This window comes from Mustela nigripes, chromosome 14 (genome assembly GCF_022355385.1).
Source record: "Mustela nigripes isolate SB6536 chromosome 14, MUSNIG.SB6536, whole genome shotgun sequence".
NCBI lineage: Eukaryota > Metazoa > Chordata > Mammalia > Carnivora > Mustelidae > Mustela > Mustela nigripes.
This window is the reverse complement of record NC_081570.1, coordinates 15,567,980-15,591,791: the sequence shown is the minus strand read 5'-3', so window position 1 is coordinate 15,591,791 and position 23,812 is coordinate 15,567,980. Positions and strand designations below refer to the sequence as shown.

Below are 23,812 nucleotides of genomic sequence, written 5' to 3'. Positions count from 1 at the left end.
CTGTGTTTCAGGGCACGAGCACCCTCCCTCAGTGTAGGAGTCCCCTCCTGCCCCATCCTGACACCCCAGGGCTTGCTTAGCCCAGGCCACAGAGGGAGAGGGTCCTTGCTTGGGGGGCGTGTGCACCTGGGGGCCTGGCCAAGTGCAGGGGCACAGGGAACGGGCCTTGTGGTCAGGCCCACCCAATACTACCCCCTGCTCTACTGGCCTCACCCTGTCATCAGTCCCCTCTCTGAGCCCCTTCTGCCTCAGGGCCTTTGCAGCTGCTGTACCCTCTCCCCAGAATGCTCTTCCCCCAGATTCTCCTCCATGGCTCACTCTCTTCCTTCAGGGATCCCCTTTGAGGAGAGTCCTTCCCTGGCCCCCCCTGGAACATAGCACCCTACCCCGATCCCAGCACACCCTCTGCCCCAGCCCTGGTTCTTTCCCCAGAGGCCACGTATTTCTTGCTCATTTGTTTCCTTTCTCCTCCCACTAGAAAATCATCTCCGTGGGGACAGGAATGGTCATATGTGGAGTTCACAGCCAGACCCTCTGCCCTGAGAACACCACCAACCACGTAGTAGGCCATCAATATAGATTTGTTAGAGGAATAAATGCCTCTCTCAGATGAGAGGTAATAAAACCAAATCCATCCCTCGGGTTTGTTGTAATTAGAGGTAACCCAGGCAGCCCCGAGTACTCACCCAGCACGGTCAAAAATGTACTTTACGATTCTGAGCTTAAGCTTCACAAGAACCCTCGGGGGTGGGGACTGCTGTTACACGCATTTTACACGCAAGGACACTGAGGCTCATCCTCGGGGGTGAAGCATATCACACGAGGTCACAGGGCTGTAAGTGGCAGTTTTACTCCAGCAGCTAAGCTGTTAACCACATCACTGCCTCTCACACAGTAAGAGCTCACGTTATCTGGAACTGACTGTGTGCCGGAGTCCGTCCTAAGCATTTACACACATTTTGATATTTGTAACTCATTAACTTGGCAATTATAATTAACACCTAAATTCAGGAACATTATAAGATTTAATGCCTAAAATATCTTGTACATAGTAGGGGCTCAAGAAACAGTGTGTGTGTGTGTGTGTGTGTGTGTGCGCGCGCGTGTGTGTGTGTACACGTACACACTAGTCTATGTATACAGTAAACATATGTTATAGACCGAGTCAGCATCTACTACATGTCAGGCTCTGTTCTAAGAGCCCCATATGAGTGCTTACGTGTGTATGTATATGAGTCATTCCCAGCTCATATTAACTCATATTTATAACTGCTGCGTGAACTCATGAACATTGTATGTAATGTGTATAAAACATTATACAGGGGCGCCTGGGTGGCTCAATGGGTTAAGTGTCTGCCTTCGGCTCAGGTCATGATCCCAGGGTCCTGCGATCCAGCCCCACACTGAGCTTGTTGCTTCTCCCTCTTCCACTCCCTCTGTGCTTTCTCTCTCTTTCTCTCTCCCTCCTCTCTCTCAAATAAATAAATAAATCTTTAAAAAAACAACAGCAACAAAACTTTATACATATCATGGGGCACCTGGGTGGCTCAGATGTTAAGCGTCTGCCTTCGGCTCAGGTCATGGTCCCAGGGTCCTGGGATCGAGCCCTGCGTTGGGCTCCCTGCTCAGTGGAGAGCCTGTTTCTCCCTCTTCCACTCCCCTTGCTTGTGTTCCCTCTCGCTGTCTCTCTCTCTCTCCATCAAATAAATAAAATCTTTTAAAAAACCCGACTTTATACATATCATATATATATAGTAGGTGCTTAGAAACAGTCGTATGTGTACGCCCACACTGATCTGATATGAATTTATTAAGTCATCACATCTTAGGCGCCAACTGTGTGCCAAGCCCTACACTGGCTCTGGGGATGCAGGGGTGAATGCAATCCAGGGCTGCACTCCTCTTCGGGTTCGTGGTCTAGCAGGGGACAGAAGGGAGGGGACACCAATTCCCGATCCTCTAGCACCTGCTCTGTGCCAGGCGCCACATCTACGTGCTCGGGGAGATGGTGTATGTGAGCATGATGTCATTTATTCCCTCTAGCTCTCCAGTGCAGTCAATGTAATTAATTAAATTAATTAATATTAAATTAATAATATTAATAATAAAACATTAATATTTATTATTTAACATATAATTATTATTTATTTATTTATTGTTGTTGTTTATTATTTAACATTTAATATTAAATTAATATCCTCGTCAGACCGAGGAGGAAACAGAAGCTCAGAGAGGTGAGTTCAGTGCTGCAGTGTGGCTGACCTCAGAAGCCATGGTTTTCACCATGAATCCCTATAGTCCATGTGTCACCGGGCAGGATCTATGCAGTGCAGGGTGGAAGGTGCTCTGATGGGGGAAGCGCAGGGGCTGGGGGTCCAGACCAGGTCTCTCTAACATGGCCAGGGTTGAGCGAGGAAGGCAATTCAGGCGATCTTCTTTGAGGAGGTGATGGTTGAGCCAAGCCCTGAGGGTTGAGTAGAACCAGCCACAGAAGAGTAGGGAAGCATGTCTCAGTCACTCGTGGTTGATCCCTGTGCCAGGCCAGCCTCTTCTAGAAGCCAGCTCTTTTTTTCCAGCATTCTCTGTGCCGTTGGGGGTGGGGGTGGGGTCCTCTTTTGCAACATCACTTAGCTTCTGGGTCAGGCTGCTTCCCCGATGATTGAAGCCCCCTCACTCGAAGGTGGAGGCCTCGGCTTTGACCCTGGGCAGGACTGCCAGGGCCACTGTGACAAGTACTCATACGGGCAGTGCTGGGCATGGCTGTGGACACCCAGGGGTCAGCCTGGGCAGAAGGCCTCTAGAGACCATCCCTGAGTTTCCTGCCGCTGGCCTAGCTGCCTGAGGCCACCGCCTACCAGGCCGGGCCCCTCATGGTGATACCCCACTCCTCTCCACAGTTTATTTCCGGGCCCTGGTAAACTTCACCCGCTCCATCCACTACAGCCCCCAGCTGGAGGATGCGGGCTCCGAGGAGTTCCGGGAGGTGTCCGAGGCGGTGGTAGACACGGTGAGGTGAAGGGGAAGGGGCCTGAGAGTGCCCCAAGAATGGGGGAGCAGGCGGCCCTGGGACGAGGTGAAGATGTCTGGAGGCTGATGGTGCTGTGTTGCTTCCCAGCTCGAGTCAGAGTACTTGAAGATTCCTGGGGACCAAGTTGTCAGTGTGGTGTTCATCAAGTGAGAAGGGTCCCCTAGGGGCCGGAGAGGGACCGGGGCGGTGGGGGCGACAAGAAGGGGAAAGAAGAGAAGCCAAATGGAGTGCATCTTTGTTGGAGCAAGTTCAGGAATTTGGGAAGACAGTTTAGACCTTAAATTGCCCCATTCGGGTCCGGGCTGTCCAGGGACAGGGAAAGAGGAGGTCAGGCCTGAGCTTCAGGCTGGGGGCTGAGGGAGGAGCTGAGGCCACGGACTCACCAGCTCCCCGGCCCCCCTGCCCCATCCCCAGGGAGCTGGACGGCTGGGTCTTTGTGGAGCTGGACGTGGGCTCGGAAGGGAACGCGGACGGGGCTCAGATTCAGGAGGTGCTGCACAGGGTCATTTCCAGCGGCTCCATCGCCTCCTACATCACCTCCCCCCAGGGCTTCCAGTTCCGTCGCCTGGGTACAGGTAAGCCCATCCTGGGACCTGGGGCACTTCCTCGTGTCTCAGACTTGTGGGGCCCCTTCCAGGGTCCCCACCATGGGCTCTTCTAGCGTGGGGCCTGTACACCGCTAGGGACAGGGAGCTCACTACCCCATCAGTCTGCTCCCTCAGTCTCTATGCAGCCCTGGTTGGGTTTCAGTGTAATCTTGTAACCTGTTTCCTCGAACTGGTGCCCAATTAGACCCAATTTCTGCTCTCCCCCCTCTCTCTCTAGACCTCCATACATTGACAGTTAGGTGAGAATTCCTTTCTACATACAGTACTTTGAGACCAAACACTTACGTATTTAATAATAACAGAACAGACATGTATGGAATGCTAACTGGAGGCTAGGCACTCAGTTAAGGCCCTTAATATCCAGCTTCCCATTCAGCCTTCATCATTCCTACAAAGTAGACAGTCTTCCTCTTTTAGAGATTAAGGGACGGAGACCCAGAAAGGACAAGTGGCCTGTCCCATTCACCTGGGCAGTAGTGGAAAAGCCAGAACTGACACCAAGCCCCATGTCCATGCCAGTCTTTCCAGAACCTTTGGCGAGAGGAGATGAGTCCCCACAGAGAGATCGAGAAACTGGGCCATAGTCACACAGCTTTCAGATATAAAGGCCTGGCCTTCAAGCTCTCAGTCAGCCCGGGTTTCTTTACATGGCACCCCGTCTCCTGTTCTGACTCCCAGACCAGACAGGCCCTGTTCATTCCCCCACAGGCCCTGCTTCTCAGCCCGACTCCATCCCTGTCTCTCCCCCAGGGAAAATCTCCAAGACATCACCCTCCCTGACTCAGGGGAACTCAGAACTGAACACACTCTTTCCCTCCTGTGGGGTCGCCCAATCAGAAAAATTACATCGAAACCATCACCTCCCTTGTTCTTCACACAAAACCCCAAAGAATACACCTAAAGTTCAAGTGTGCTCTTTTGGTATTCCCCAGCCCCAGATCTGAAGATTTCTGGGCACCCAGCCTTCGTCTCCCCACATTTTAGGGAGGCTCCCTAGCTAGGGATGGTGGGACGGGCCTGGTTTGGCCCCGCAGCCCATGGCTCCCAGGTCCCACGTGGGGCCAGTGCTGATCACACCTTCCTTTCCAGCACAGACACCCCCGCCCCCTCTGGCCGCCGTGGCGGCCGCAGTGACACCAGGTGAGAGTGTAAGCCAGACCTAGGCCCAGCCAGGTACCTGGACGAGTTCCTGGATGGCGGGGAAGGAAGGAGGAGGGCGAGATGGCCGGGCAGAGCCCACAGCCGCCCCTTCAGCCTTTCCCCGCATCCTCCCTGGGCCAGCTTGTGGCCTGCATGCGTGTAATGTGGTATTCGCATGCGTGTGGCTTGTTAACTGCGTGTGGGGTTTCTGGAAGGCATGGGTGAGGCCACCGCCACATGTCCCATGCCCCGTGTGTGCTGTGATGTATCTACCCTGTGCTCCTCTGCCTCGCTGAAGTCTGCCAGAAACCAAATAGCCAGACACAGGGCACCAAAGCCTGCTCCCAGCCACGCAGTGCCTGTGCCACCCACAAGTTCCGCCCCGCACACCGCCCCCCCCTTCCCCCGCACCGTCCCTCTGACTCTCCTCCTACCCCCGCAGTGCCCCAGGTCTCGCGAGTCTGCACCGAGGCCGAGTTTGCCTGCCACAGCCACAACGAGTGCATAGCCCTGGAGTATCGCTGCGACCAGAGACCTGACTGCAGGGACATGTCTGATGAGCTCGATTGTGGTGAGGGGCCATCCAGGGCCACCAGGGACCCACAGACACCAGGTGGGCCAGCACGCACCTGGCCCCCAAGTCCAACAGGAGCTGGGAGGGTTTGGTACAGGCGGGGGGGGGGGGGGGGGGGGGGGGGGGGGGGGGCACTGGCAGGGAGGTATGGGGAGGGCCAGCAGAGCATGGGGGCGAGGGGTGAGGAGCCACATGCCGCCACCCTGTGCCAACACCAGGAGGGCTCTGTCCACAGAGGAGCCAGTCCCAGAGCTCAGCTCCGTACCGCCTGCTCTGGTGGAGACGCCACCCTTAGTGCCCCGGCTAGAGGCGACCACCCCACAGCAGCTCCCAGGCTTGCCCACTCCCCAGCTGCTGGCCCCCAGTCCAGGCAGGCCTCTGCCCTGTGGGCCTCACGAGGCGACCTGCCGCAGTGGGCACTGCATCCCCAAAGACTACGTCTGTGACGGGCAAGAGGACTGTGAAGACGGCAGTGACGAGCTCAGCTGCGGTGAGGACCGGATGGTGGAGAGCCGGCTGCGGGGGGCCATGGGAGTGGCTGGGGGAGGCCGCTGGCTGAACCGAGCCCGGTCCCCCAGGCCCCGCACCGCCCTGTGAGCCCAACGAGTTCCCCTGTGCGAACGGACACTGCGCCCTCAAGCTGTGGCACTGTGACGGGGACTTTGACTGTGAGGACCGCACCGACGAGGCTGACTGCCGTGAGTGTGCCCAGGGCCCGCCCCCCCCACCAGGCCAGCCTCCCTGCCCCAGCCCTGCCTGCAGCATGGTCTGCTCTCCCTGAGAGAGCACAGGCTCTGGGGACAGACTTGAAGGTTCCTCTCTCTCTACCCCCAGCGGTGAGGGCTCTTGGCTTTGAACTGAGCTTTGTAGGAATCCATGTGGCCAGACTGCCTGTGGCCAATGTCTCCTTGTTTCTTTTCTGTAGTTTGTTGTCATAGATCTTCTCTGTGTTATTTATGCTTGGGTAGGGGTCAGACAAGTGCCCAAGAGGGCTTGATAGCCCAGTGTCCCCTAACGATGGGACATTTGGCATATGTGGGAGCCAGAAACTTTCCCTGATGGGCATAGGGCTTCTTCACAGCGAGCTAGTTCGGACTTTTCTGGACATCGTCTGCCCAGCTCTTTGTGGTCTCCCCGTTACCTCGTCCATCGTTCACCTGTCCATCCATCCATTCACCCAACTCTCCGTCCGTCCGCTGTCTACACAGCCCTTCATCCATCTGTCCACCCATCAACCTAGGATCCTTCCCTCCTCCTAGCCACCTATCCCCATCTACCCAGCTGACCTCCATCCATCCTTCCAGTCAATGTTAAGGCCATTCTGGCAGTTAAATGGCTGACCCTGGAGAGTCAGACACTCTATCAGGCAGCATCTAGAGTGTCCTTCCCTGTAGGTGAAGCCTGGGGTTTGGTAGTCTGAGATTGAGGATAATTTTCAAACCACTTCTCTGTGATCCCGGGTCACGTGCCCGGGTGCATGTGGACATTCCTTCCGTCCGCCGGTCCAGCTCCTCCCTGCCGTCCTCTGCCCCACATCGGTGCCGAGAGAAGCAGCAGCATTCTGCAAAATAACAGAGCTTTCTGATGTCCTTCCCGTGGCTCCGAGCTTCCCTGACCAGACAGCCCCTTGGGAAAGAAAATAATTGAGGGCTTTAGTTGAAAAGCCCTTCTCAGCTGGGGAAAAAAATCAAAGGAGGCCGCAAGTCCTTGTTGGCAGAGCACAGGACAGAGAATGTGAAAGCCGAGTGGCCTTGGGAACTCCTGGACTGTTGGGACAGAAGCCCCAGGCTGGCCAGTAGGTGGCTGCCTCCTGGCTTCTTCTCACTTCTTTCCCTGTGCCCTCTCCTTCCTCGCCTACACCACTCTGCCTGCTCTCTCTGGTGCATGTGTCTGTCTCAAAGTCAGTCTCCCCGAGGAAGGATGTCAGTCACTGTCTACTAAAGATGCCCAGCTAGGGGGCCCAGCCAACCCCAGGCCTCGGGCCAGTCCCCGGGTGGCGGTCTCAGACCAGGTGGCAGCCCTGGGCCAGAGGAGTATGGAGCAGCGAGTTTCGGGCTGTGGCAGACCCCTTGCAAGGCCTTTCTGTGAGAGGGCACCGCACCAGGCATCACCTGGTGTCTAGGGAGGCCGGTCAATTTGCCTGTGCCTTTGGCAGAGGTCTTGGCCTTCTGAGGCTGGCTGAGTATGGAAGGAACTGAGTGACTGTGCTGTCCCAGGTATAACTCTTTTTGAGTGGGGTGGGGAGAGGGTAATGTGACGAGCCATCCGATGGCTCGCTGGTGACAGCTGGCAATGTTGGGGTAACAGTGTGTGGATCTCATCAGGGCAGCTGTGTGTCACGTGGGTGAGAAGAGAGAGTGACCCTAGGGACACCAGGGGAAGGTGGGCAGGGTTGACTGTCGGGTCTGGGTAGGGAGTGGGGGTGACCCTCCCTGAGGGCAGTGCTTGCTGCCCATACTGCCCGGCTCTGTCCCCTAGCTGCCAAGCGCCCCGAGGACGTGTGCGGGCCCACGCAGTTCCGCTGTGTGTCCACGAACACGTGCATCCCGGCCAGCTTCCACTGTGACGAGGAGAGCGACTGTCCCGACCGAAGCGATGAATTTGGCTGCAGTGAGCAGGGGCCCTGGGGGGGGGGGTGGTCCCGTGGCCCAGTCCACAGTCTCAGCCCTGCTCTCCACCCCCTCTCCTCCTCCCTTTGCCCTTTACATCCCTCACTCGTGCTCTGGCCTCCCCAGTGCCCCCCCAGGTGGTGACTCCTCCCCAGGAATTCGTCCAGGCTTCCCGGGGCCAGACAGTGACTTTCACCTGCGTGGCCATTGGTGTCCCCACCCCCATCATCAACTGGAGGCTTAACTGGGGTCACATCCCCTCTCATCCCAGGTATGGTTCTGAGCCTGGGCAGGGTCCGGGGAGATGGGGGACGCTGGGCCAGGGGCGCTGGCCTGACCCCACCACTGTCTCGGGGCCTTCCAGGGTGACAGTGACCAGCGAAGGAGGCCGTGGCACGCTGACCATCCACGATGTGAAAGAGGCAGACCAGGGGGCCTACACCTGTGAGGCCATGAACGCCCGGGGCATGGTGTTTGGCATTCCTGACGGTGTCCTGGAGCTCATTCCAAAGCGAGGTACAGCCGGTGGGCAGACGGGCCCCAGATGGGGAGCCGGGACTGCTTGCTGGTGACTGGCTGCAACCCGCTCCCATGCCACCCGCCAGGGCCCTGCCCCGATGGGCACTTCTACCTGGAGCCCACCGCCTCCTGCCTGCCCTGCTTCTGCTTTGGGGTCACCAGCGTGTGCCAGAGCAGCCGCCGCTTCCGGGACCAGATCCAGCTACGCTTTGACCGGCCTGATGACTTCAAGGGTGCGTCAGTGGGTGGACAGGAGGGCGGCGCTGTGGGAGTGCAGGGGCAGGCACCAGGCCTAGAGAGGAGGAAGAGAGGGGAGAGCAGCATCCGCTGGCAGCTGGGGCCAGGTTCAAGGACAGGCACGGGCAGGGGAGGGGAGCCTGTAAGAGCAGCACTTCAGGGGAAACATACGTTTTAGGAAAAGCCAAGTCCATACTCGTCTGCCTGCTTGGGTTATGAAGAAGACAGGCTCTGGGGTCAGATCCCTGATGTAAATCCTGATGATCTCTTGCCACCTGTGCCCTTGGTCAGGTGACCATCCTGTGTCTCCAGTTCCTCATCTACAGAATGGGGAAAAAATAAGAACTACCTCCCTCAGGGTTGGAAGGACTTAACAGGTTAACCTATATAAGCCACTCAGAATCGAGCTCAGTCCACGCCGAGGGCCCCGTGCATACTCTCTGACGTCCTTGTCATCATTTACAGCATCGTCATCCCCAGAGACTAAGAGGTGCCCATGTCCCCAGAGCCAGGCGTGGGCATCTTCTCAGCCTGGAGCTGACCTCTAGTTATGCCCGTTACTGTCTGTGCGACCCTTGGCTTCTCCAGGCCCGTTTTCCCGAACCCAAGGGCGGGCAGCCAGACTCCGTTCTCTCTGGCTCTGAGAGGCAGAATGGCATGGGCCCAGACATCACCCCGACCTGGGTTCAAGGCGCAGCCCCCGTTGACTGCCTCACATCAAGCTATATCCCATCTCACTTTCTGCATCCCAGGGGATTGAATGCAAGGAGGGCACTTAGCTGCTTCCATAGAAAGCCCTGGGCCAGCGCTGTGGCCTGACACATAGTCATCGGGCAGTGGGTCATCCTTGCAGGATTCGGGCTGTTTTTACTCTTTTGAGAGGCAGTGGGGCTTCCCTAGGGTTACACAGCTGTTTAGAGAGTGTTTCGAGCTAGACCCCAGGCCTGGCTGATCGGACTCAGAATGGTCAGGGTAGGCGGGGCTGAGCAAGTGGCCTGTGCGTGAGCGGTGACTAGGATGCAGGGGACCCAAAAACATCCCTGGGAGGGAAGGAGGAAGGCAGGCCTGGAGGAGTGTGACCTGGTGTTGGGGGCCTTGTGTGGTCATTCTGCAGACAAAAGTAGAGACCCCTCCATGGTTACAGGGCTTGCTTTTACAAGGAAGGGGAGGAGCTAGTGCCACATAGATGTAGTCTTAGCACAAAGAAGGAATTTCTAAGAGTCAAACCTGTCCAGGGTTGGGAGGGACTGCTTTTGAAGGTAATGAAACTCCCACCCCTTAGAGCTATTCAGTGTGGCAGCCACTCGCAACAAGTGACTGTTTGAATTAAAATTGATCAACTCACCGGCATGCCTGGGGGGCTCAGTTGGTCAAGCCTCTGACTCTTGGTTTTAGCTCAGGTCATGATCTCAGAGTTGTGAGATCGAGCCCAATGTCGGGCTCCGTGCCCAGCAGGGAGTCTGCTTGAGATTGTCTCTCTCTCTCTGCCTCTCCCCATCGTGCATGTGGGCTTTCCCTCTCTCTCTCTGTCAAATAAATTGATAAATCTTAAAAAAAAAAACAAAACATAAATTTTGAGCATCTAGTTGCCCCATATGGCTAGTGGCTACCGTATGAGAGAATACAAGTATAAGACGCGTCCATCCTCACAAATATTTTCCTGGATAAGGTTAGTGGGTCGCTCTCTACTGCCCCCTGAGGGCCGTTCCTACCCTGACAGTCTGTGGAGAGGTCCTCCAACAGAAGGCTCTGAGAAGTCCCGCTACAAAGAATCCCCTTGACCTTTTTTTGACACTGTGGTTCCCAAATGGTTCCCAGTCATCTTCTCCAGCATTGACTTTGCCCAGAGCGTGCTTTGGGAAATGCTGCTCCAAAACCGTAGGGAAGAAAAAAAAAATGGGTTTTTTTGTTTGTGTGTTTTTGACTTGAGGGAAGACACTAAAGTTCTCTTTAAGTCAGATTTTTCCCAGAACTTTACTATCTCTCTGGATAACTGCCTTTCAAGGCGGGTGTCTCTGGCAGGCATGCACTGTGGCCCTCACCCCTCCGTCTTGCTGTCAACAGGCGTGAACGTGACCATGCCTGCGCAGCCCGGCATGCCACCCCTCTCCTCCACGCAGCTGCAGATTGACCCTGCTCTGCAGGAGTTCCAGCTGGTCGACCTGTCCCGACGCTTCCTGGTGCATGACTCTTTCTGGACTCTGCCCGAGCAGTTCCTGGGCAATAAGGTGAGGGACCAGCCTTGGCTGCTCCAGGCAGGAGAAAGGCCAAGCTGCCCTCCTATGCCCAGAACCTGCCTGGGTGTTCTGCTCCCTCTGAAGCTGGTATGCGGCAAGACAGACTCTGCTCTGGGGGAAAGATGGGCACTGACTTATTCGTTCAGAGTAAGGTGTCTGTCCACCAGGCTCGGGTTGGAAGGAATGCTGACTCAGCCTTTTAAAAGGTACTCCTGGACCATTCCCCCACACCCGAGACAGGGTCAGTGTTCCTCCTCTGGCCTCCCCGGGCAACTTTTATTCTACCACCCACATCGGACTGAGTACCCTCAAGGCAGAGCCAAGTCCCACTCATCTCTGCTTTCCTGTGCCTAGCTCTGTGCAAGGCATACAGTGAGTGCCAGGCATATAGAGGGAGGAGGAAAGGCCAAGTGGACCCAGAGCAGGCATCAGGTCGCGCCCCGCTCCCAGCCGGCTTCCCTGCCCTGAGCTGCCCTGTCTTGACCAGGTGGACTCCTATGGGGGCTCCCTGCGCTACAAGGTACGCTACGAGCTGGCCCGTGGCATGCTGGAACCAGTGCAACGGCCGGATGTGGTCCTCGTGGGCGCTGGATATCGCCTCCTCTCCCGAGGGCACGTGCCCACCCAGCCCGGCACTCTGAACCAGCGCCAGGTTCAGTTCTCCGAGGTGCGTGGTGCCTGAACTCTCAGGGCCCGGGGCAAAGGTGCTACAGGCTGGGCAGGTGCTAACGTGGGCTGCCTCCACACACCTTTGTTCATGTCCAGGAGCACTGGGTCCATGATTCCGGCCGGCCCGTGCAGCGGGCTGAGATGATGCAGGTGCTACAAAGCCTGGAGGCTGTGCTCATCCAGACGGTGTACAATGCCAAGATGGCCAGCGTGGGACTGAGTGACATTGCCATGGACACCACTGTCACCCACACCACCAGCCATGGCCGGGCCCACAGTGTAGAGGAGTGCAGGTACCTGACTTGGCAGGGCTTGGAACCACAGGGTCCCCAGCGAAGATAGGGAGAAACAGCAGGGCCTCACAGTTCCTGTAACCACTGTCTTTGTCCTGCCCCCACAGATGCCCCATCGGCTATTCCGGCTTATCCTGCGAGAGCTGTGATGCCCACTTTACCCGGGTGCCTGGTGGGCCCTATCTGGGCACCTGCTCGGGCTGCAACTGTAATGGGCATGCCAGCGCTTGTGACCCTGTGTATGGCCACTGCCTGGTGAGTAGTGCCCATTGGCATTTGGATACTGGCTAGGGGCTGGGGACACAGACAGGGTGGGAGGCCCAGGCTAAAGCCTCTTTGTGCCCACCAGCTCAGCATGAGCCTCTGGAATGACTGCCATGGCTGCCAGATAAAATATCATGACCTCTGGATGCATTAAGAGAGGTATAACATCCAGAAAAGGGAGGTGAATGTTCTACTCTCTTCCACCTTGGTCAGAACAGTCCTGGAAAGTACTATGTTAAGGATGGTCCTTAGCAAGACAGCACTAAGGGGGAAAAGCCTGGAAATCATATGTATTTCTAAGGAATAGTGGAGGGGGCTGGGATTATGGAGCTGACAGAAGACAAGGCTCGGGACGCCTGGGTGGCTCAGTTGGTTAAGCAGCTGCCTTCGGCTCAGGTCATGATCCCAGCGTCCTGGGATCGAGTCCCGCATCGGGCTCCTTGCTTGGCGGGGAGCCTGCTTCTCCCTCTGCCTCTGCCTGCCATTCTGTCTGCCTGTGCTTGCTCTCTCCCCATCTCTCTCTCTAATAAATAAATAAAATCTTTAAAAAAAAAAAAAAGAAGAAGAAGAAGAAGACAAGGCAATCTTTAAAAAAAAAAAAAGAAGAAGAAGAAGAAGACAAGGCTCAAGCAGAGAAAGCTACCATCTTCAAATTCCCCAAGAGCTGCGTAGGGTAAAAAGAAACAGATTCTAGAGGGCTGAAATGGCCAGCAGGTTAGAAGAAGGAGGCGGGTTTAGGTTGATATAAAGCAGGCATTTTGAACCTTCTGTGGAACAGGCTGCCCACATGAGGTGATGAATTCCCCATCAGGATGCAGCTGGCTGCTCTCCTGTCTGCAGGGTGGTGGAGTAATCCCAGCATGCTGGAGGAGGCTGGGCCAGCCTCAAAGGGCCACGCTCAGAATCCAGTGTGGCCCTATGCTGGGGTGGAAGGCCTGCTCTGCAGGACCTGAACCACTCCTTGCCCTTCCTCCCAGAATTGCCAGCACAACACAGAGGGTCCTCAGTGCAACAAGTGCAAGGCTGGCTTCTTTGGAGACGCCACGAAGGCCACAGCCACTGCCTGCCGGCCCTGTCCTTGCCCATACATTGACGCCTCCCGCAGGTCAGAGCTGGCATGGGGCAGTGATCCTGGGGGAAGGGGCAGTACAGCAGGCCATGGGCAGACTCTGGGCAGGGAGGTGGGAGGCCTGGGTTCAAATCCCAAACTGGTCACTAAATCGTTCTGTGCCACTTGGCCTTTCTGGGCCTCGGCTTCCTTCCTTCCCCATATAGTGGGCCCATCTGTCTTTCTAGTGTTGCTTTGAGGCTGCAGATCAAAACTAGGTGGTCAGGGGCTTGGTCAGTAAAGCATGTGACTTGATCTCAGGGTCATAAGTTCGAGCCCAACGTTGGGTGTAGAGAGAACTTAAAAAAAAAATCTTAAAAAAAAAAAAAAGACAGGTGGGCAAAGAGAAGAGAAGCACCATGTCTTGTGGCATACTGTGCTTTGTGGACAAAAAATCATTTCCCAGGGTGGAGTGTAAGCCCTGATCTGGCCCATCACGGCAGCCCTGCCCCATCCTGCTACTCAATACCCACAGATTCTCAGACACCTGCTTCCTGGACACAGATGGCCAAGCCACATGCGATGCGTGTGCCCCAGGCTACACAGGCCGCCGATGTGAGAGGTGAGTGAAAGCCGGCAGGCACCGGGGCAAGCAGGCTGTATTGGGTGGGGGGACACAGAAGCACCACTAACCACTCTCCCTCTCTCCACCAGCTGTGCCCCGGGATATGAGGGCAACCCCATCCAGCCTGGTGGGAAGTGCAGGCCCAGCAGTGAGTATCCTAGCCGTCATCCCCTGGCACCTCCCCGGGCTGCCCGCTGGGCCCCAATCCAGGAGCCCAGCCCCAGCCCTGTGATCCTTGGGGAGCCATCCCATTCTGCCACCTGTCTGGCCAGACTGGGTCTATCCCATTCCCGCCTGCCTTGCCAACATCCACTTTGTGCTTCCAGACCAGCAGATCGTGCGCTGTGACGAGCGAGGCAGCACGGGGACCTCTGGGGAGGCCTGTCGCTGTAAGGTATGTGTGCCCTCCCCTCCCCCACCCCAGGGGCTTCTGGTGGGCACACATCTGGGAGAGGGAGGAAGGAGGCTCCACCTTCTCCATAGCTCCTTGGCCAGAAGCTGCTGAGCCTGGCTGGCTAGTCTTCCCCTCCTGAGAGGTGGTCTGGCACCAGGAGGGGGCCTAGTCTGCGGAGTCAGGGAGCCTGGGCTGAAGTCCCAGATCCTTTGCCAGTCATTGTTCTTGTGACTGCTCTGTGTTGTCCCTTCGCTTTCATGTTCTCACACTGACGTGACCGTACACATATTAGCGTCCCCAATTTACAGATGAGCAACAGAGGCTCCGAGAAGGGTCATCATTTGCATTAAGAGTGGGAGAATCTGGAGTCAGTGGGAAAAAGGAACTGGACCAAAGCACTCCTAATCTTTTTTTTTTTTTTTTTTCAAGATTTTACTCATTTATTTAACAGAGAGAGGCAGTGATAGAAGGAATACAAGCAGGGGGAGTGGGAGAGGGAGAAGCAGGCTTTCCACTGAGCAGGGAGCCCGATGAGGGACTCCATCCCAGGACCCTGAGATCATTACCTGAGCCTAAGGCAGAGGCTTAACCCACTGAGCCACCCAGGTGCCCCCAAAGTACTCCTGATCTTAGATCCCTGAGTGGATTAGCAAGCCAAGGGATCTGGTGTAAATCATTTTCCATCCCTGAGCCTCCGTTTTCTCATGTGAAGCATGGAGGTTTCACTTTACTTTCAAGGGACTCAGAAGAATTAAATGAGTTAATGGTTGAACAGGAACCAGCACAGTGCCTGAAACACTCCATAAAGAGTAGCAGTAACTTCTAACCAAATGGCTGTATTTCAAATCTACATGCGTTTATGAGCCCCTTACCAGCCAAATCGAAAAGGAGGAAAAGGGTGGTGGCTTAAGCTGTCCTTATTGGGAATCACTGTTCACATGGTGGCAGCCCTGCCTACAGGTGCTCTTTCTGTGGCTTTCCTGGCCTTGGGTCCCCCCCTGGAAGGGCAAACAGATGAAGCCGGAAGCTCTAGGCAGCCCCTCCCGTGGGCTGTCCTGCAGCTCCCAGCTCTGTGCCTGCAGAACAACGTGGTGGGACGTCTGTGCAACGAGTGTGTGGCTGGCTCTTTCCACCTGAATGCCCGCAACCCCGACGGCTGCCTCAAGTGCTTCTGCATGGGCGTCAGTCGCCAGTGCACCAGCTCGTCCTGGAGCCGTGCCCAGGTACCTGTGTGGCGGGTGGGGAGACAGCAGGGATGGGGGGGTGACCCTGTGCGCAGGGTGGGCCACGTACCCAACCCAGCCCCCAGCCCCCATGCCAGCCTCCTCTCCCCCTCCCAGGTACACGGGGCTTCTGAGGAGCCCGGGCAGTTCAGCCTGACCAATGCCGCCGGCACGCACACCACCAGCGAGGGCATCTCCTCACCCGCACCCGGGGAGCTGGTCTTCTCCTCCTTCCACAGCCTCCTGGCCGGGCCCTACTTCTGGAGCCTCCCCTCACACTTTCGTGGGGACAAGGTGAGCAGGGCGGCTGGGGAAGAGCAATGGCGGGGCCGGACTGCAGGGCCTCTGCTGAGCACCTGTCTACCCTGTGTCCCAGGTGACCTCCTACGGAGGGGAGTTGCGCTTCACAGTGACCCAGAGGCCCCAGCCTGGCTCCACGCCCCTGCACGGGCAGCCCCTGGTTGTCCTGCAGGGCAATGGCATTGTCTTGGAGCATCACACTTCCCAGGAGCCCAGCCCCGGCCAGCCCAGCACCTTCACAGTGCCCTTCCGGGAGGTGAGCCCCCACTGCCTGCAGCCTGGGGGTGGGGAGGCACGGGGCCCAGCCTCTCTCACTCAGGGGCGTCAGTAGCCCGGGGTGTCAGTACTTGACCGCACACGTGTCCTCTCCTTGGCAGCAAGCATGGCAACGGCCTGATGGGCAGCCGGCCACACGGGAGCACCTGCTGATGGCGCTGGCGGATATCGACACTCTCTTGATCCAGGCGTCCTTCAGCCAGCAGCCAGCTGAGAGCAGGTGTGTGGGGCCAGGGCAGGAGGCCACAGGGGCTTGGGGCAGGGGTTCTGGTCTCTGCGGCGTGGCATGGTGTGGCCAGATTGCCAGCTCTCCCACGTGCAGGCTGTGGGGCCTTTTGTGCCTCATTTTCCACATCTGTAAAATGGAGATCATGGGGCTGGTCCCAGGTCGGGTTCCCTAGAAGCAAAGCCTGAGATGGGGATTGGGGAGCACATGACTGATGGTGAGAACGTGGGAAGGAGGGAGAGAGGACGGCCGGATGCAGGAAGGGGAAGCGGCCCGGCAAGGAAGCAGTTTCAGATGAAGACTAGTCACAGACTCAGCCCACAGGACCTCTGCAGAGTCCTTCTGCAGAGGGAGAGGGGCTTCTGTGCTTTAGGCCAGGCTCTCATTGGTCACCCCGGGAGAGCAGGGTGGTATGTTCTGTCCGGGAAAGGAAGGCTCATTCTCTCGAGGGAGTGGCAGGTCTAAGTCATTTGCAGCAGCCAGGGGATGGACACCCAGTTGGAGAGCCAGACAGGGCCTCAACACCACCACAGTGGGCCTGTGAGAATTAATGACGTAATCACACGCAGAACTCCAGGGAGGGCCAGCGTGGAAGGTGTGCTCACTTGTGGTGGCTCTTCTCATTCCCAGGGTCTCTGGTATCAGCATGGATGTCGCTGTGCCTGAGGACACCGGTCAGGACCCTGCACTGGAGGTGGAACAGTGCTCCTGCCCACCCGGGTACCGTGGCCCATCCTGTCAGGTGAGCCCTGGGCCCCACCCACCTGTCTATCAGCAACCTCCTTGGTGCTTCCAGGCTCCTCCCCCTTTAGTCCTCCCCGGGCCCCACCCAGCCCCACCATCCCATGGGCACTGCCCCGAATGGGCCCCGGACCAGGAGGGCCCGACTACCACCCAATCTTCTTGCTCCCAGGACTGTGACACGGGCTACACACGCATGCCCAGTGGACTCTACCTGGGCACATGTGAACGTTGCAGTTGCCATGGCCATACGGAGGTCTGTGAGCCTGAAACAGGTGTCTGCCAGGTGAGTCCCGCCTGCCTTCCTTCCTGTCCAGGGATCAGTGGCCTCCAGGGGCCCAGCCTCAACCCACACTCTGCCCCCTCCAGGGCTGCCAACACCACACAGAGGGCCCTCAGTGTGAGCAGTGCCAGCCCGGATACTACGGAGATGCCCAGCGGGGGACCCCACAGGACTGCCAGCCGTGCCCATGCCATGGAGCCCCTGCTGGTGGCCAGTGCGTCCTGGACCTGCCCTTTCCTGAAATACCCCCTCCCATCCCCTTCCAGACTCTCTTCTTTCCAGGCCTTTCTGAGAGACAGCAGTTAAATTCTGGCCTTGCCACCGCCTCACTGTGTCGCTTTGTATAAGTGACACTTCCCTCTCTGGGCTTCCATTTCCCCATCTGTGAAATGGAGATGATAAGACACTGCCTCTTGGCCATTAGTATGAGAACTGAATGAGGGCTCAGAGTACGGTGCCTGGCACCTCACTCACTCGCCCACTCTTCCTCTCCCTTTTCCCCTGGTCCTAAAGGAAGCACTGCTGACCTACTAACTAGAAATTTGCCCCCCACACCATCAGGGCTACTCATACTTGCTTTCTGGACACCGACGGCCACCCCACCTGTGATGCGTGCTCCCCAGGCCACAGTGGGCGTCACTGTGAGAGGTGAGGCAGGTGGTGGGCAGGGTCGGGAGTGTGCAGGAGGACCTGCCCCACAGGCCTCCCACTCTCCCCTTACGCAGGTCCCCAGAAGACAGTCAGCTCTCTTCCCTGAGAGCCTGAATCCTCAGAGATCTAGGCCTGTGGTTCACCTCCAACCACCAGGACCCCCTGCCCCAGCGAGGGCAGGGACTCCCCAGAGAACCCCTCATTCTTGCTAAAGGTTCTGGATTCAAGGCCCGATCATGTTCACTTACTGGTTCTGTGGCCTCAGGACTGTCCCTGCTCTTCTTCTCCCACCTGACTCCCTATCTGTAAAATGAACCAATCAGCCTAACTCTGTAAAATGGACGAGTTAGGCTGATTGGTTCCTTCCCACACTGAGGCCTGGTTCCCGTGTGAGTCTGATACAGGGGCCCCAGTACAGTCCTGGGCTTACAGCAGGCTCGCCAGGACTCTGTGGTTCTGCCCTCCTGGTTCTGCCCTCCCATCATCTAATGCTTTCTCCTTAGGTGTGCCCCAGGTTACTATGGCAACCCCAGCCAGGGCCAGCCATGCCGAAGTGAGTAGGGTTGGGGAGGTTTTTAGGGTCGGGCTACCCTGTTTCCCCCAGGGGTAGACCTGGGTTAGAAATTTAGTTCTTCAACCTGTGGCAAGTGACTTTACCTTTCTGAGCCTCAGCTTCTTTACCTGTAAAATGGGTATAGTAAAAAACTTGTGCACTCCAGAGAGCTGTTATGAGTGGGTGTAATGCCTACACAAGGTAGGTGTTCAGAAATAAACACTCCCTCTCCTGGTGATGAGTTCGATGCCCAGAGGGTAGTGGAAGTGAGGGTGCTTGGAGGCGGGTTTGGGGTTCCAGCTGTGGCTTCCCTCCACCTTAGGAGATGGCCAACTGCCAGAGCCCATCGGCTGTGGCTGTGATCCCGAGGGCAGCATAAGCAGCCAGTGTGACGCAGCTGGCCAGTGTCAATGCAAGGTTAGTCCAAACCCCTGCTCTCTAGGAGGCCCTGCACCACAGCCGTTGGGGGTCACCCTCGCATTCCCTCTCACGGTACCCTTGGGGCTGTCCCTGAGACACCCACCCCCACCCTTCCCCAGAGGCTCCATCGCTGCCCCACAGTATGGGCCCAGTGGGAAATCACAGCAGCAGCCCATGGGAGTCGGGCCTAGGCCTGGGGGCTGCTGGGACTCCCCCAGAACTGCTGGACGTGGCCGGGAGGCTGGCCTCAAAGGCTGCCAGAGGTGAAAGAACTGCCCCCCGAGCCCCCCACACCTACCCTCCCGTCCGTCCTCCCAGGCCCAGGTGGAAGGCCGCACATGCAGTCACTGCCGGCCCCACCACTTCTTCCTGAGCTCCAGCAACCCCGACGGCTGCCTGCCCTGCTTCTGCATGGGCGTCACCCAGCAGTGCGCCAGCTCCTCCTACGTCCGCCACCTGGTAAGTGCACCTGCGTGTATGCGCGTGCGTCCGCGCATGCGCCGCCTCTTGGAGCCCCCACCCCAGCCCTCCGGGGTCCGTTCTGGCCTAGTGGCATTCTCTCTGCTTGTAAGGACACCCATCTCCAGGCCCCCACTATGGCCCCTGTAAGCACGGATCCCAGCGACCATCGACCCGACCCTCATACCCTCCCTGGGACCCCTTTATCGCTTGTGTCATCACTGAGCCCCGCACCCCTTTCTTCTCCCCCGTGGCCTCCCCATTCCCCCATCACTTCTGTCCTCGCCCCGTTCTTAGCGATGCCTCCATGACACTATGATGCCTTCCCCGACCCTCCCCCACCAAGGTGACCACTCCCAAGCACAGGCTGACACCCCGTCTTCTCTCTGCTGCCAGATCTCCACCCACTTTGCCCCTGGGGACTTCCAAGGCTTTGCCCTGGTGAACCCCCAGCGGAACAGCCGCCTGACAGGAGGCTTCACCGTGGAACCTGTGCCCGAAGGCACCCAGCTGTCCTTTGGCAACTTCGCCCAACTCGGCCATGAGTCCTTCTACTGGCAGCTGCCGGAGGCCTACCAGGGAGACAAGGTGTGATGTACAGTGAGGCCTGGCAGGCCCTCCCTGGCTGTGGGTTCTGAGCCAGGCCCTAGGGAGCCCCGAGGTCAGCCAGGATGCCAACACAAGCTGATCTCAGAGCAGGAGTTGGCCACATTGGGGTTCAGTGCCTTTACAGTCAGAGAGTCCTCAGTCTAAACCCAGGTCTCCCGCTGACTAGTTGATTGCCTTTCAATTAACCTCAGCTCCAGGGTGGCTGGGAGAATGGGAGTTCGTGTCCTGCCCATATGGAGTACCCTCCTGCTGATGATTATTAGCTTTCAGGCAATAGATAGGTCCTGGGCGAGGCCCTGAAAATACAGGGACAAACAAGACAGCACAGGTTCAATGCCATGCATTTGCTCCCTCCACCTTCCCTCATCTAGGGCTGTTGATTCTGTGCTAACTGGGTGCTTGGTGGTGGTCTTAACTCTGATGATAGTTCCTGTTTTTTGAGCTCTCATGGGCACCGTTTCTAATAGCTCGTATGTGTTGTAAATCACCACTCCTACCCCCTGTCCTGAAGGAAATGAAGGGGACACCCAGAAGGTGGCAGTGCTGGCCTTCAGAGCCAGGTCAGAGGCTGCTCTTGGATACTCCACTGGCCAGAGATAAACTGTGGTTTGGTGATGATGGTGGTGAAGGGAGGGGTCGGGGAGGCACATCCAAGGAGCAGACTCCAGAGCCTGCCGGAATGTGTTCCTCGAGCAGTCCGTGCCATCCAATGGCAACCAGGAAAAGATGGAGGCCCTTGCTGGCCGAGGTCAGCACTCAAGCAGACGTGTCCCCTCTCCCAGGATCCCAGGGAGGTCAGGGACACAGGAGGGGCAGTTCCCAAGCTGCGCTGTCCTTCTTCCTGGGACAGACCCACCTATCCCAGCCTCCCAAAGGCTGACCTTCTAGTCCCTTCTCCCTCTCTGGTTCCTCCCCTCCTGGCTTCTTGGCTTTCCTGTGTGCATCTCTCTTGTCCTGGCCTGCAGTTCACACATCTCTCTCTCTCTCTGACTCCCTCTCTTGGCATTTCGCACCCCGCAGAGGGAGGCATATTTTGCACAGATGCGCTGGGCTCACCAGGTAGGCCCGTGATCTGAGTGGTGTGAAATGGATGTGACATGGTCATGGTGTTCTTAGACGCTCTCAGTCCTGCATGGGGGAATGCCCAGACCCAAGGAGATGTGGGTCTGCATGAACCCAGGCAGTGCCCGACGGCCCCACAGTCAGGGCACTGGTGTGCCCCAGCCCTATGGTACCAGGAGTTAGAGCTGGGAGGGTGTGTGCCCCAGCCACCGTGTGGTCAGATCCTGGCTCCTGCCAGATCTGTCTGTGGCCAGAGTGGTGGTCGTGGTGGCAAGAAAACTAACTATGCTAAACCACATGACTATACCCAGCCCACCAGGTTACCCTAGCACTACCTCCCCAGCAACCTTCATTAACCCTCTGAGTGCATGTGCCCCTTCAGTAGCCTAGCGTTACTCTCTGTGTGCCAGCCTGGAGGGGGGATGTGCATCGTCTTCCCCAGTGTGGGCCTTTCTGGCTACTGTATCCATGGGGAGAGGACACTCCCCGGGGCTCCGACACTGGGACCGTGGGAGGTCTGAGCTGGCTTGTGCCCCCCACCCATCAGAACCGCACATCCCTCTCAGAGGAGCAGTTGCGGACAGCTGTGAGAGTTGGCAGGACCATGGGGCCCCCAGAGGGCAGGGGCCGGGCCCGGGCGCAGCGGCTATCACAGGTAACTTAGCGCCTGGCTGGGACAGGCTGTGTCTGGGGCCCCATGCAGACCAGAGAGTATAGTTTAATCAAGAGCCTTGAGCTGAGGCCCTGGCCTTCCTGAGCCATTTGCCCCCAACCCAGGCCCCAGCCTAATGCCCAGTCCCCTCCAGTGTTGCCTTCGGGAAACATTCCAGAGCTGTGAATGGCGTGGGCTGGCACCATGGGCATGGATGGTAAGTGAGGCCCACGGAGCAGCCTCCCCAGCCACAGAGGCTCCTTGGGAGCTGGTCAGAGCCACCAGCCTGTGTCTTACCAGCAGGTATCTTCTGTGTGGGCTTCTCCCTACAGTCGCCTGCCACCCCCCCAGGTCTCCCCTCCACTGCCCCCAGGCTCATGAGGAGCAAGAAGACATCCAGAACAAGGGCCAGAAGGCCAGACCGTTCTGAACAGTTAGCTCAGAAGTAGTAGGTGCTTACTGGGCCTGGGGCGGCCTGATGGGAAGCAAGTCATCATGGTGTCCTTTCTGTCGCTCTCTGCTCCTTTCCTCTGTCCTCCCTCTCCTGGTCCCCCAGGTGGATGAGGCCCAGAGGCGGATGGATGCAGAGATCTGGCAGCTCCTTTCCAGCTTTGCTGCCCACCCCCAGCCCCCCGCCCGGGGCCTCTTGCCCCATGCCCAGCCTGCAGCTGCTCTGCAAGCAGCCCCACTTTCTTCCTCCTCTTCTTCCTCCTCCTCCTCCTCCTCAGCTTCTGGGCTCTCTTCGGCAGCCTCTCAGGTATGTGCCAAGGCACCCTCCAAGAGGCCCCTACCCACCGTGTTTTCTAGACTGCAGTTGCTTCCGAACCAGCGTCACCAATTCTGCCGTGTCTGCCTACTACCTGGACTATTATATACTTCAAATTTCCATTTATTTTATTTTTTAAGTAATTTCTACACCCAGCGTGGGGCTCAAACCTATGACCCCCAAATCAAGAGTCTCCTGCTCCACTGACTAAGCCAGACAGGGGCCCCTCAGATTTATTTCCCTTTAAATTAGTCACATACCACCTCATTTGTGCTAGTCATACACATTTTCCAATACACAATACCCACGACATTTTTTAAAGTTTTCTGGTGTGCCATATATGTCATTGTGAAGTCCCCAAGAGGCACACAGCAGACACGAGGAGACACCAGTCCAACCCTGCTCAGTGACAATAGTTGAAGTGGTATCTGGGTCCAGAGATAGGGAGCAAGTTGTCCTGAGAGCAGGGCCAGAACTTGAGCTCTGGGCTGGGGGCTTCTATCCCTCTGCCCCCGCCCCCGGGGCTTCCCTCAAGGGTATGTGTGTGCGTGCATGCCTGTGTACGTGTCCCTCCCAGGACTGTAACTGTGCTCTCACCATCCCCCCACCTCACCCCATCCCCCTCAGCTCTCACCACCTGTCCTTCTGTCCTAGTTCTCTCTCTCCTATGAAGGCTTCTCTCTGCTTCCTGGGAGTCTCTATTATTGGCAGCTGCCCCAAGCCTTCCTGGGGAACAAGGTAACAAGGAGTAACAAGGAGTTGGGGGGTAGCAGGGTATCATCGAATCCCAAAATATTTGAGAGTGCTTTGTCAAAGCCCTTTATGATACAGATGGGTAGACCAAACCTCAGAAAGGGGCAGGGATTTGCCTGAGGTCCGACACCTGTATCCAGATCCCTGACCTGGCCCTTGGCTCTGCATTCATCCCTTCAGGGAGCATTAATTTAGCACCTCCTGTGCGCTGTGTTACATACGGACAAAAGACGACCCTGGCCTCCCATGGCGTAGCATTTGTCTCATGATCATTCCTGTCGTCATCAACACTGTCAATATCATTGCTATTACCATTGGCATTAGTGTTAGGATTGACATCGGCTCTGACCTGTTCCAAACACAAGAGTGCCTCTTAAGAATACACATAATGTGGGGTGCCTGGGTGGCTCAGTGGGTTGAGCCGCTGCCTTCGGCTCAGGTCATGATCTCAGGGTCCTGGGATCGAGTTCCGCATCAGGCTCTCTGCTCAGCAGGGAGCCTGTTTCCTCCTCTCTCTCTCTCTCTGCCTGCCTCTCTGCCTACTTGTGATCTCTCTCTGTCAAATAAATAAATAAAATCTTTAGGAAAAAAAA

The 23,812-nt window shown here is 57.0% G+C and overlaps 1 protein-coding gene across 1 annotated transcript in view; it reads left to right on the top strand.

The window, feature by feature from the left end:
* HSPG2 (heparan sulfate proteoglycan 2) overlaps positions 1-23,812 on the top strand; it is a 98,877-nt gene that overhangs the window by 36,716 nt on the left and 38,349 nt on the right. The window contains exons 4-33 of the mRNA XM_059376567.1: positions 2,898-3,007; positions 3,116-3,174; positions 3,443-3,603; positions 5,219-5,347; positions 5,586-5,840; positions 5,929-6,048; positions 7,829-7,960; positions 8,086-8,230; positions 8,324-8,475; positions 8,565-8,711; positions 10,780-10,943; positions 11,440-11,619; positions 11,718-11,914; positions 12,022-12,169; positions 13,156-13,283; positions 13,762-13,848; positions 13,941-13,999; positions 14,178-14,245; positions 15,328-15,468; positions 15,586-15,762; positions 15,845-16,024; positions 16,146-16,264; positions 16,901-17,012; positions 17,184-17,297; positions 17,381-17,508; positions 17,856-17,942; positions 18,449-18,498; positions 18,821-18,915; positions 19,237-19,377; positions 19,774-19,965. Coding sequence (XP_059232550.1) covers positions 2,898-3,007; positions 3,116-3,174; positions 3,443-3,603; positions 5,219-5,347; positions 5,586-5,840; positions 5,929-6,048; positions 7,829-7,960; positions 8,086-8,230; positions 8,324-8,475; positions 8,565-8,711; positions 10,780-10,943; positions 11,440-11,619; positions 11,718-11,914; positions 12,022-12,169; positions 13,156-13,283; positions 13,762-13,848; positions 13,941-13,999; positions 14,178-14,245; positions 15,328-15,468; positions 15,586-15,762; positions 15,845-16,024; positions 16,146-16,264; positions 16,901-17,012; positions 17,184-17,297; positions 17,381-17,508; positions 17,856-17,942; positions 18,449-18,498; positions 18,821-18,915; positions 19,237-19,377; positions 19,774-19,965 — 3,977 coding nt within the window. The remainder of the gene's footprint in view (positions 1-2,897; positions 3,008-3,115; positions 3,175-3,442; positions 3,604-5,218; positions 5,348-5,585; positions 5,841-5,928; positions 6,049-7,828; positions 7,961-8,085; positions 8,231-8,323; positions 8,476-8,564; positions 8,712-10,779; positions 10,944-11,439; positions 11,620-11,717; positions 11,915-12,021; positions 12,170-13,155; positions 13,284-13,761; positions 13,849-13,940; positions 14,000-14,177; positions 14,246-15,327; positions 15,469-15,585; positions 15,763-15,844; positions 16,025-16,145; positions 16,265-16,900; positions 17,013-17,183; positions 17,298-17,380; positions 17,509-17,855; positions 17,943-18,448; positions 18,499-18,820; positions 18,916-19,236; positions 19,378-19,773; positions 19,966-23,812) is intronic.